The 13529-nt window shown below is 43.0% G+C and overlaps 1 protein-coding gene across 1 annotated transcript in view; it reads left to right on the top strand.

The window, feature by feature from the left end:
* Positions 1–8812: 8812 nt before the first annotated feature.
* The window catches only part of LOC109311061 (transmembrane protein 182-like), a 25628-nt gene continuing 20911 nt past the window's right edge, over positions 8813–13529 (top strand). Inside the window, exon 1 of the mRNA XM_019536490.1 lies at positions 8813–9013. Coding sequence (XP_019392035.1) covers positions 8861–9013 — 153 coding nt within the window. The 5' untranslated portion in view covers positions 8813–8860. The remainder of the gene's footprint in view (positions 9014–13529) is intronic.

The raw sequence follows: 13529 nt of genomic DNA, 5'->3' as shown, positions 1-13529 counted from the left end.
AGAGCCCCCCGTGGTGCACCCAGGGTGGAAGGGTTGGAGTGCCCATGGGTCTGGCTTTGGCAGCCCAGACTGACAGTGGGAGCTAGAAGGAGCTGCTGCTGTGGGGGCTGACAGCAAACAAGTCTCCCTTGGGACTATACACATTGGAGCCTTTGGCAGCCCTTGGTTCTCACACCAGGCTTCAGCTCTTGTTCTTTCCCCTGGGGTGTTTGCACTTGGTCAGTGAATAAAAGCCACCCCCAACTTTGATACATTTTTTAGAACTACCTGGAGGAGAGAGGACATCTTGACCTGGGGTGAGTTGTGTGTGGAAGCACAGCAACACAGTTCAGTGGATTTCACAGAGGTGTAGGGAGGCTTTGTTTTTAACCTTTTATGGGTGCAACAGCTTAACCGGAATGTGCATCTAAAAGAATTAAATGTTAGAATTGAAAATCATCTCTCTCCCCTTCCCAAGTCACACCCTGTCTCCATGCTTCTGTTTCCCAGATCTAACAAGTAGGTACTGCTGTTTGGCATCCATGATCACTCTGGACACCTGGGTCCCCTCTGTCCACCCTGCTAGCTGCAGATGAAGGGGAAGCCCACCTCAATACTTCACAAAAATAAACTTCACACTTAGGATTCTTTGCCATGGGGGCCAGTGAGTAGCACAGAGCAGGAAATCTCTATGTAGTAAGAGGGACTATAAGGTCTCCTGGCCATGGTCTGGAGCAAGGTGTTTATGGAGCTGGGTGGAGATGTGGAATGGAGCCTGCTGAGCAGGGTTGACTCAAGAACCATCAAGGGCAGCAGGGCCCTTGTGTCTGCAGGGAAGGGGAAACCCCCAGTGTGAGAAATGCCCCATTTTCCATCTCTTGGGAAGAGAAAATGAATTATTGTATAGTAAGCCCCCTGACCTTCTCCTTCCCCCCTCTCCCCTCCCTTCCCCCTCACAGATAGAGAAAGCATCCAGGCCAGTAAGCACTTGCAGCTTTTTATTGCAAAAGCAGTGGGAAGGGTGTGTGTAGATGAAACAGGGACCCTAAATTGAAGCAGTGGGTTTTAAAAAACACCGTTTCAATTTAGGGATGATTAAACCCCCATGTTGCGCACACACCCTGCTGACTTACCTTCCTCTCCAGTGGGGAGGGGAGGGTGAGCTGCTGGCGGGTGAAGCAATCACTGGGCTGGGTTGGAGGGGATGGCTGGTGATTCCCTCCGCAGCAGTGGCGGCTCCCCCCAGGTGGCACCCACCCGTGGACACCTGACTCTGGTGGTCCTGTGGGGCACTGCAGCTGTAGAGGGCAGCACTGGGCCCCTGTGCATCTCAGGCAGGCAGGCAGGCTCCAGGAGGGGGGAAAAAAAAAAAAGATTAGGCCTGCTGCTTTTCTTGGGTGGAGCCTGCTTTCCTGGGGTGCTGCCAGGCTTCCTGTAGAGCCGTGGAGCTGCACAGATTCTGGTGCTTTGCTTTGCAGCCGTAGGAATGCTTGCTGCATACCAAGTCATTTAAGGTGCATTACGCCGCCAAATTTCCTACAGCGGCTGGAATTGATGTGCAACACGCTGCCAACGCATGCAGAAACCAACACCATTAAAGCAGTGCAAAAGCATTTAGGCCACTTGAAAGTGTCATGCACACATGCCTCTTGTTTCCTCTATGCATGGCCTCAGTAACAAGCTCGAGGACTCAGGATGCCGGGGATTAGGTGCACATTCCTGTTGCCTCTGGATATGGGATGGGAGGGGAGATACTGTTCTGCATAATGGGCACTAGGGGCCAGAAGAGGAGGATGGATGGGTGGGGAGTGCCTGTTCTGTATACTAGATATACAACAACCAGTCAGGTGACGAAGGAGGGCAGATGGGCAGCAGCCCCACGTGCTACCTTTGGACAGCAGCCGCCAAAGCCTTGCAACCACGTCAAGCGTTGTGGCAGTCAGAAGTCACTGCTTCCCCAGTGTGTTATGGCTGTCCTGTGAGCCCAGCTGCTTTGTGGCACCTCTGAATGTAACTAGTAAATGACTCAGACCTGATGAGCACACTGAGGCAGTGGGCTGGAGCAGCAGAGCATGTGGCAGGCATAGAGACGGTCTGGCCAGGTGGTAGAGCATCTCTTCGGAGGACCCAGCCTCTGGTTGCTTCAGGGAATGCTGCAGGAGTTTGCCCTGCACCAGCTTTTTCCCGTGTGGTTTTTTTTTTTGATACCAGGATGTCCTGGTATCAAACTTAGAGTCTGCGCAGCAAATATGCTGCGTGGGGAACATGTTTTTGTTCCTAGCATGCCTCCCATAGTATCTCAAACTGCTCTGAGATGCCGCCACAGGCACATGCTCATCTGGAAACAGCCTCACTGTCTATCCTGGATCAAATCTGTGAGAGAAGGATGAATTTACAGGAGAGCTGGCAATGGGAAGAGAGCTTGAAAAATAGTTAGAAAATTAAATCCAATGCTGTATGCATGAAACCAAGAGAATAAAAGCATAGAAAAACTGCTGAACTGAACTGAAAAACTGAAACTCTGAAGAATCTGGATCTTCATTGTCACTTGGAACGTACTTATTGAATCTTTAAATAGCCGAAGGTGAAACCGTAAGCCTGGGAAAAGCAGCAAGGGTCCGATTTTGAACCTTTAACTTACCTGCTGCAGAGGGAATCACCAGCCCTCCCCTCCAACCCAGCCCAGCAGCCCAACTCCTCACCAATGTGAATAAGGGCAATTCAACCACCTGCTCAAAGTTTAAACAAAAACTAATCACAATCACTAAGGAAACACTTCACTAATTTGCTAGGGGGGCTGATTCCCTTGCCTTAAGTCGCACTATATTATTAAAACATCAGAGGAATTTACACATATCTGCTCTGTTATTGGCTTGGAAGACTTTCGTGGATCAGCCCGGTTCACTGCTTTTCTTCTCAGACATCTATCGCAAAGGATCAGTGTAAAACAATTTCTTCATAGTCAGAAAAAGATGAGTGGGTTAAGACAACATCACTTTTTAGCAATACTAATTGTAGTGGCCACCTACATAGGCCACTGTGATGCTAAATTATGACTACTACTAAGCTTGTACACAGCACTTTTCATCCATAGATCATAAAGTGATCTCCAAATGAATGCAGGAATTCCTGCTATATAGAGGCACTGAGAGATGATACAACTTGCCCAAGATCACATAGCAGGGCTAATGGTTGGACAAAAGCAGAATGCAGGGTCCCTTTTGCCTACCTTGGTTTATCTACTGGACTACATTGTCTGCTTTCATAGAAAAATGCTGATCTTCTGCCTGTTGCTATGGTATTCTGAGCTTGTTGTATCAAATGTACAGTTAGAAATGAGAGAAGGTGAAAGGTTAGTTTGGGGTTATCAGTTTGGACCTTTCTCCCAAAGGCTCTCCGCACCTCTTCAGTCTGAAAAACCAGACAGAAATAAGTCTAACCAGTTGGGTTCCACTGCTTTGAGATGCTATGGGTCTGGATCTGACTCTCAGTGGAACTCAAGTCTGCAAAGATGCGGAAAAGACAGATCTTAACCAAACACTTCAGAACGGTTCCTCTGGGCTTGATTCTGCATCGCCTTTGTGATTCAGAGGCAGGGAACACTTATTTCTTTTTCCAAATCAATTAACCCATTGCTTGTAACTAGTATCATGCTCTGCAAGTGACAGTTCTATTTGCAGATGGAAAGAAGCTTAATCACAATTAGGCGAAGGAAATGATAATTTGCATTGTACAGACATTGAAGAGTAGAGAATGGAGGACTATCTCCTATGTCTCAGTAGATGGCATGCCTGTGTTTACACTATGGTTTGAGAATTCGTGTCATCAATAACATTAATTGACGTTTGCAAGTGTTTTGTGATGATGGTTTAGTAGTACTCACTTACAAAACATGAATGCTGGGGAACTAAATTAACTGAGGTTTGTGAAGTGTGCTGTGATCTAGAGATGACAGATACTAGATAATGCCCTGATCCTGCGTGTGTTTACCTTTACTGCTGAAATGAGCCAATTGACTTCAGTGCAACAAAGGACAGTAGTAAAGTGCCAGTCATCTGGAAATCAAGTGGAGTAAGTCAACTGAAACTTTAAAAAATAATTTCAAAACAATTTGTTGGAATTTAGACCCCTCACAATTTGTTTAAAATAGGCATTAATTTAAATTTCAAATTGAGAAGTAATTTCTACTCTAAAAATGAAAGTTTGAGATTTAGACACTAATTAAATGAAATGCTTAAATTATTACTTAACCTTTCCCCCCAACTTTTGTTTTCTAAAAGGAAATCCATCCTAGCCAATTTTTTTCTGCAAATAGTTTTGGTTTTGGCATTTTCTGGTGTAACATCATTTCCTCAAAAACTCCTCAATAGCTGCATTAGTGCAGGGCAGGAATGACTTTTAGACCATTTGTTACTTCTTTCTTTCTCTTCTTAGGACGTCTGCTGCACTGTTAAATCTATCTGAATAAAGAGCTTTTTTAAATAGAGGACACTTAAAAGCTATTTACCCTTCAAAAACAGAACAGGAATATATTTCATAATTAAAAACCATGTCTCTCTGAAGGGCAAAATTCACTGAGGAAACTTCTTTTTTATTAGCCTCCTGTTCTTTGGAGATTACATTATTGTTAGGAGAATATTGCAAGTTTATCTTCATTTATCAGCTCACCCAAGCACTTACCAAGAAGGGAACAATCTCTTTACAAATTTTTTTTGGTTAATTGTGAGCAAATATCAGTTAGAAGTACTTTGCAAGTCCCAGATCCTGGTGCCTAGTTAAATTCTCAGTCTTGCACCCAGGCTTCACTTACTAAGTTTGGGGACACACTGGGTATCTAAAGAAACCTCAGAAGCCAGCTAAGAAGGGAACTGCATACATTATTGAGGGATGAAAAGCATAGGGAAGGGACAGGGTTTAGTTACCCAGGATGCAGACTCGGCCAAAACAGTTGTCTATCTGGCCAAATTGGTATCTGTTTCATTTTGGGATGCTAGGTGAACCTTCTCCTGTTTGCCCAAGCATATACTGAGATCTCAATATAACTTTGAGATTCTCCACATCCTAGGCACTTGCCTGGGATATAGAGGACCCTAGACGGCAGGTGAGGCAGCTTTAAATATTTAGGTGGTTAAAGCGATAGATAGGTATCTAAGTAGTTCTGAGGATCAAGGTGTGAGTTAGGAACACAAATGAATCACAAATCCCACTGAAAGTCAGTGGGATCTTTGCTCTTAATTTAGTCCACTCCCCACAGCTGTGGATTCTGGAGGTGTCCTTGTTCTAATTATTTTATACATAATTTTAGCAAACCAAGTAGATCCCAAAGCATGAATGGAAAGGGCCATGCTGAAAACACCACACTCTTTTCCATTACATTTCTTTCAAGGCTCTGATTTCCAATGCACAATTTTGTTGTCTATCATGTTCAGGCATTTTCAGATCCTAATGGTGAAGAACACATGTATGGGGCAAGCTGAGAAGAAAGGAAGGTAATTAAACGGAATGACATTTTGACTTTGTAAATGTAATTCCTATTTTCCATATGAAGAATTTGGAAAGTATTTGCCTGTACACATATTAGTCTGTCAGAAACCAGGCCTGGGCACTGGCCTGGTTCTTTACCTCAGACACACAGGTTTTTTTTCCAGTGGGACTGAAATTCAATGGGGAAACTTTCCAAGTAGCAGAAAGAGCAAAATTACAAATACATATTAGCATAAATATAACAGACTCAGAGCCAAATCTAACTGACTAGAAGGTATGTAAATAAGACTGAAAAAATCATTAATACCTATTCTTTAAGGCACAGTTGCCCATATTATGGTTTCATTTAAGGATCTCTGATAATTATTAACTAGGACATAATGAAAGAGCGAACCCAAGGTTTCTAGCTCAACTGTCTTCAGCTTTAAGATACAGTTCACAAGTATAGAAGATAACTGATTTTCCTTGTCACTCAAGACAGGCGTTATTTCTAATGAAATAGAAATAGCTTGTTATTGAAGATTAGTTAAGTGATACATATACACCAGTTTGTATTTAGCTAACTATTCTCTATTCAGTCAAACAGGTAATCCAGTTAAGGTACCCGTTGCATATAAAATAGCCAGATGATTATAAGATTAATATATACTAGTAAGGCACAAAATTATGTAAAAAGTGCATGTGTATGTAGTAAAGGAGCACTCAGGGAGTAACAGGAAGAGGGTTAACAGTGAAAGAAAGGCTGCAGCAGTGCACAAGTGCCATGGTAGCAGCTGTGCACAATTGCCATGGTAGCAGGGCTGGATCAGCTGTTCTGAATTAAGTGAGCCTTCCCAGCACTTTATAAGTAGCAGGTTAGGAAGGTGGAAAGTTGGTTCATTGGTAGTAGGAGCTGCTTTACTGTTGAAGGAACAAGGTGAAGAAAAGAGGAAAGAGGAGGATGGAGAGGCTCTCTTGCTTCTTTATTCTTCTTGCTTCTTTTTTTTTTTGAAACCAGGGTCCTATCTTGGCTGCCCAGAGCCCTTGCTGGGCTGTTCACTTTAAACCAAAGCCGCAGGAGTTTTGGTTGCTTGGCTCAGGGATTAGAAACCAAGCTGAAGGGACTGTGCTTTGAAAAGCTGACTCCAGCTCTGTGTTCAGATATATATGGATGGCTTCATGAATTGTGAGGCAGACCTTCAACCCCATGTCAAACTCTGTGGGGAGGTCATTTAGGTTCTTCAGAGCTAGTTCCAAAAAAGCTCTGGCAGGCATGTTGACAGAATTAAGAGTTCCTGGTTTATTGGCCCCTTTCCTGGTTTTGGATCATCTGATTCCTCCCCCCCCAGTTTACCTACTACAGTTGAGAGAAATAATTTCCAGTTAGTGAACATACAGGGACTATGGGATATATACAGCTCCTTCCAGATGCACACTGGAGGGAAGACTCTGGAAAATATATAGCTTTTGGGTAACAGAGTCTTCATTCATTTTCCCCTTTGCGAAGGGGACTTGTGTATGTAAGTAGGGGGTTCATGAGTAGGTGTCACGAAGCATGATGAATGTGTGAAACAAGTGGCATCGACTGATGTTGCTGAATTACCCACCACACTGCCAGTAATGTCAGCCCAAATACCACCCCATGGTGTTCTTGCACATTTTTTCCTAGGCCTATCCCATCCTACTCCACACATAAGACATTCTGTGGATACTTATTTGATCTTTTCATATCTTTCCCAAAAAGCTTACTTTTGCAACAGTGCCTCCACAAAGCTGGATTAGTAAGGAGGGGTATGGAGAACACAGCTATTTAGAGCATAATCTTGTTCATGAAGCCTTGCTCAACTCCTCTATTATATATCCTGCAATGTTTTAGAAAGAACGTGGACTATTCTAGGGCAAAAAGAAAGAATGTTCTATGCTTCCTATAAGGTACTTTAAACACTTATGGACATAGATGAGTAATTATCATGAAAGTCCACTTGTGAACTTTTTGATGAGGAATAGATATCCAATATAATAACTGAAGGGCTACTCCATACCAGAAATATTAAGAAATAACAATAATGATAGAAAATCCTATTGTGGCAATTTAAAACTTCACAGTCATAAAACAATAGAGAATAGATCTGGATAGATAGACTTACTGCTTTCCCGGAGGGCTTATCATTTGGGTAGGTGTAGTAAAAAAGAACACCCCAGAATATTTGCTTGATTTCAGATACTCATTGGATGCTTGCACAATTAATCTGCATCATTAAGCATATTCAAAAATTGATCTGCCAACACAAATAATTTGTAGTACCCAGCAGTTGATTTGTTCCATAGGGAGAGGGGAAGAGGGATTTACATGTCAGCTTACAGTGAGTATCAAGACTGAAGTCAGTAAGCTAGTTCAGTGTCTTCAAGAGCCAAAAGAGCTTGAATTCTGTCTTATACAAATGATCTGTCCCCATGACCACATTGTTGGCATGTCATGAGAACAGAGCGGTTGCCATACTGAATTACATTTTTCTTGTCTGATATCCTGTCCTTGGCAATAGCCTGCAACAAATCCTTCTGAAGAAAACAAGAGAATATTAGAAACCGAATAGCAATGAAAACTCCACTCTGTTGGAATTTCCCCCCATTTCTGATGGGACACTTCCTTAGAGATATAGTTACATGTTGGTAGGGGCAAATAAATATGCTGTGGCAGGAAAGCAGAGAAGAAAGAGCCTTTCTCAGGACCACCTAAAGAGACCACCTATATTGCTATCTTTCCATTTGCACTTAACTTAAAAACTTGATTTACATTTTGATTTAACATTGGATAACATAGTAGCATCACATGATAAAATACACTTGCTGTAGGATATAGACCTGTAGAAAAATCACCATCTCTGAAACACGGAGACATGAATCATACTGGCCAGAATCTAAATACCATGTTCTGGGCCTCTACATTTTTCATTTGAAATGAAAACTACTGCTTTCCTACTTTAAAGGAGAGTAAAAGAAATAAGAAGTGAGAACAGAAGGAAGAGACAATGTGTGTGTTGCCACTTTTCTGAATGTGACTGCATATATTCGCTAGAAACGAATATTAAAATGACTATAGAAGCTGCTCGACACCATTAATATGACCACTCTACATTGTTTTACTAAAATGAATGCCCATGTTTGTATCTGGAAATCTTCATACTGTATCTCTATAGCTATTTGTCATGTTTCTTTAATGCCACAGCTGTTTGGTTGTACCAGGTCATCTGCTTTTATTAGTCCTTTTCCCAGTGCCCTGTGAAACTCACACCAGTCATGAAAAAGATGCTTATCTCAGTCCAAAAATAGCACCTGCTCCTCATACCCCTCCTTTCAGTGTCTCTGGGCACTTCAGTGTTTTAATTCTTTTCCAAGTTTCAAACCTACTACTTCTACCATGAAGGTTGGGATAGCAGCTTTTATAGCAGGAATCCTTGGTGGGATTGGTGTTCTACTGTTTCTCATATCTTTTGGAACAGATTATTGGCTGCTAGCTACAGAGACATGTGGTATCTTTGAACCTGGAAATAACACTCTTCAGACTGAGGAGGTAAAAGCAAGTAGTTTTGTGATATTCTGCAAGAAAAACATGCTTTAAAAAACTCCATAAAAATGTTAAATCTGCCACAGAAAATAATGTAACTGGTGGTACTGTTAGTTTTTTAATATGTGATCATTAACACATTCAGTGCATAAAAACTCAGTCTATGAAGCAGGAACCAGGACCTCCATATTTTATGCTACTAACAAAGACGTGATTTAAAGAATACATAAGGAGCCCCGAGGAGAAACCTTTATGAAATTGTGATAGACATGGGACACAAAGTTGAAATTTAAGATATAATAGATTTATTCTCTTACAACATTTGCTTCTAAAGGCATTTATTTCCTGATGTCATCATCATTAAAGTTTTTTTCTTTCATTTCTGCATATGACTAATATTTTATATTTAATATGTAGATCTTTCTGATCAGTTAAATCTCAAGTGTCTCTAACACAGATAGTCAAGTGAAGGGAACACAAAATACGTGGCTTAAAGTACATAAGACCTCATTCTGTCTGTTTACTTATTTATGGTGAGATGGCTAAGTGGTTTCAAAATTTGTCTTTAAGAAAAATATAGGATTTTTGATATCAGGGATCATTGTTTAATTTTTGCAGTATTGTGCAGCATTTTATTGCATTTTGAATAATTAAAATTGATAGTTTATTGGTATATTCTAATATGGTTCATGTACAGATCTCTTTGAAACCTTGAGTTTTAGCTGAATTTACTTGTGGTGAAATATTTAATTTCTTATTAAGCTCTATGGAATAACAGTTGAATCAGCTTCATGAAACTAAATTCTTCTCAAACATTTTTCTTCCAGTCCCCATGTATGGTTTTATTAACAATTTTCAGAAATGCTGTATTCTTTTGTTATGCAGACTTTTCTTTACTTCAAAGTTCAATCCAATTGTATTTGATTTTTATGTTATGTGATTCACTTGTGGAAAACTTCATGAGGTTAGCAATAAGCATCTTCCATAGCTTGAGGATTTCATAATACAGAATAGCTTGCTGGCTGTATGAGTCAGATTTCCAAATGACTGTCTATCTCAAGAAGCAAAATGATGATAGAAAGATGACTTCCCAGCAGACAAATAATCTTTGTATAAAACAGCACAATAAGACTCAGAAGATGGCAGACTGTAAAACTTTAACAGGCATAAAAGTGCAGTTCAGATTTTTTTTCACTTAGGAAATGAAATGACGTTCTCTTTCCTATAGCTTATTTAAAAAAAATATACTCTGTTGTATTTAAAGTGAAAGGATTACAAGGCAAACACTGATGTACTGCATTAAATAAAACAAATCTCTCAGACATTTCACATATGTTGTTAGGCCAGCTGTTTGCACATGACACATTCAGAGGGATCCTGAAAAATGCCAGTTGGGAGTAGGAACAACTTTAACTCTTGCCCTTGAGGTTTTTGCTTTTATTCTATGCAGTGTCTTTGTAATTGAATTGTTGCTCCATGCCCTAGGCTGCAGTTTATATTTTTCCTTGCTCGTCCCTTTGTAACAGGCAGACTTTAGCCATTGAGAGTCTTGGTTATTGGCCAGCTGGTGGCCAAATGAAAGTGCAGATTTAGCAAGTCATCAGTTGCCCATTTGATGTTGTTGTGCAGCTTCTCTGTTGTCAGAGTTAGGTTCAGACCTAGTCTGAAAGCAACAGCTTTTCAAGGGGGAGAGTGTCTCTTGCCAAATTAATACAAGCTGTACTTTGGTCTTTTGGTGTTTAAGTCCTGGAGGGTTTAGGACACTTGTATAACTCTGCTTAACTGAGCCCCATCACTCTTTCTCTCCGTTGAAGCCAGGTGGATTTATCCAGTGAGATATAGAACACTTCAAGTCCCTTGAATGCTTTCTAAGAGCTGCTCCACACTTCACCCAGTCAAGTTCTACAACAGTAATAGTGCTTCTTTATCAAACTGTGCATGAGAACAATTGATTTAATTACAGCTCTAATTATTTTCACAGCAGAACAGTTGGGATATTTCCACTCTTGAAATAGCCTTTGAAATGACTTTGTGCTTTGAATAACCTTTGTACACATGGCAGTGGATGAGGCAAAATGCATCAAGATGCTAATATTCCCAAAATGAGGAGACTGATATATAAAAAGAGTAACTCCTACCTGAGCTAACCTTTTTGCATTCAGCAAAGAAACAGAGAGAGAGAAGGGTTGGGTCAAACCTTTCTGGATCATCTAGTTCACTACAAACCATGTTCTGAAGAACCCTGGGGGTTCACAGTTGGTAACCAGGGATCCTCTGCAAAGAGACTGGTGAGAAAATGAATGGAAAAAGGTTAGTTCAGAGTGGAGTTACTCTTTTTATATATCGGTCTCCTCATTTTGGGAACATATACACAGGTAAGCAACAGGGGCCAGGGCAATGCTGAAAGTAGGGGGTCAGTGCACACATCCACAGGAGGCCTCAAATGCCTCTACACAAATGCTTGTAGTATGGGAAACAAGAACTTAGCCTCCTGCTAGCTGACACCAACCCAGACATAGTGGGGATCACTGAAACGTGGTGGGACCCAACGCATGACTGGGTGGTGAATATCAAGGGCTATAGAGTATACAGGGGGGATAGGACAGGCAGGAAAGGTGGGGGCGTGGTGCTCTACATTAAGGAGGAATACACATCCTTGTCAATTAGCAAAGAGTCAGAGGAGGGGCACACGGAAGTGCTCTGGGTTAGACTACAAGGCAGTCAAGGGGAAAGAGACTTAACAGTGGGGGTCTACTACAGACCTCTCAACCAAGGGGAAGAGCTAGACCAGGAATTCTTAAGTCAGCTCATGGAGGTAGTTAGGACAAAGGATGTGGTCATCATGGGGGATATGAACTTTCCAGACATCTGCTGGAAAGAGCACTCAGCCAGGTCTGACCGCTCACATAGGTTCCTAGCCAGAATGCAGGACCTCCGTCTAACGCAGGAGGTACACAGCCCCACCAGGGGAGACGCCTTGTTGGACCTGGTGCTGGCCACGGGTGACGATCTGGTGAGGGAGCTGAGGATGCTCGACCACCTGGGCGACAATGATCATCGCCTACTGGAATTCACCATCCACCACAAGGTGGCAAAGCCCTACAGAAAGGGAGCAGCCATAGATTTCAGAAGGGAGGACTTCCATGAGCTAAGGAGAATAGTCGGGGAAGCACTGAGGTCCCAGAGGGGAGGGGAGCCAGGTGTCCAAGAAGAGCGGTCGCTCCTTAAGGAGATGATCCTGCAAGCCCAAAGGGAGGTAATCCCAACACAGATCAAAGGGGGCAGAAGGGCGCAAAAGCCCCCATGGCTCACCAAAAGCATCCGGGAATGTCTCCTAGCTAAAAGGGAGGCGCACACTCAATGGAAGGGAGGGGCCATCACCAGGGAGGATTATACTGCAGTTGCTTGGGGATGTAGGGGGACAGTCAGGAAGGCCAAGGTGGAGATGGAACTAGGACTAGCTTCCTGGATCAAGGACAACAAGAAGTCCTTTTTTAAATACATAGGGGCAAAAAGAAGTTTCTGGGTAATGGACAGGACACGCTAGGAAATTTGGTCATCACACCAGATGACAAAGCCAACGTATTTAACGATTTCTTTGCCTCCATTTTCCTGAGCAGGGACCAGAACAGTCACCCCCCACACTCGGCCCCCCTCAGGCCCCAGGGGAGGCGCACCTAGGCCAAGGGTTAGTGAGGAACTAGTCAGGGAACTTCTGGAAGGACTGGATGTATTCAAATCAGCTGGTCCAGACGATCTCCACCCAGAGTACTGAGGGAATTGGATGAGGTCATTGCAGGACCCCTGGCATGGCTTTACGAGCACTTGTGGTGCTCTGGTGTGGTCCCAGAGGATTGGAAGAGGGCCAACGTGGTCCCCATCTTCAAAAAGGGGAAGAAGGAGGACCCGGGAAACTATAGGCCAGTTAGTCTTACCTCGATCCTGGGCAAGCTTTTTGAGAAAAATTATTCTGGCACATATCCACGAGGGGCCAGCAGGGGAGATTATGCTTAGGGGCAACCAACACGGATTCATTCCAGACCAACCTGGTGGCCTGCTACGACCAGATCACCAAATCCTTATATGCAGGGGTAGCAGTGAACATAGTCTTCCTGGACTTTCGGAAGACCTTTGATACTGTCTCTCACCCAGGTCTCCTTAAGAAACTGGGGGGCTGTGGTGTCGACACCCACACAGTCAAATGGGTCGCCAACTGGCTGAAGGGCTGCACCCAAAGAGTGGTGGTGGATGGGTCATTTTTGACTTGGAGGGATGTGGGCAGTGTGGTCCCCCAGGGCTCGGTCCTCGGGCCTGCACTGTTCAACATCATCAGTGACTTGGACGAGGGGGTAAATAGCACCCTGTTCAGATTTGCTGATGACACTAAGATGTGGGGGGATGTGGGCACGCTAGAAGGGAGGAATAGGCTGCAATTGGACCTAGACAGGTTACAGGGGTGGGCGAATGAGAATAGGATGGGATTCAACACTGACAAGTGCAAGGTGATGCACATGGGGAGGAA

Source organism: Crocodylus porosus, unplaced genomic scaffold (genome assembly GCF_001723895.1).
Source record: "Crocodylus porosus isolate Cpor-Errol unplaced genomic scaffold, CroPor_comp1, whole genome shotgun sequence".
Classification (NCBI taxonomy): domain Eukaryota; kingdom Metazoa; phylum Chordata; order Crocodylia; family Crocodylidae; genus Crocodylus; species Crocodylus porosus.
The sequence above is the reverse complement of the archived record's forward strand: the minus strand, read 5'-3'. Positions and strand labels throughout refer to the sequence as shown.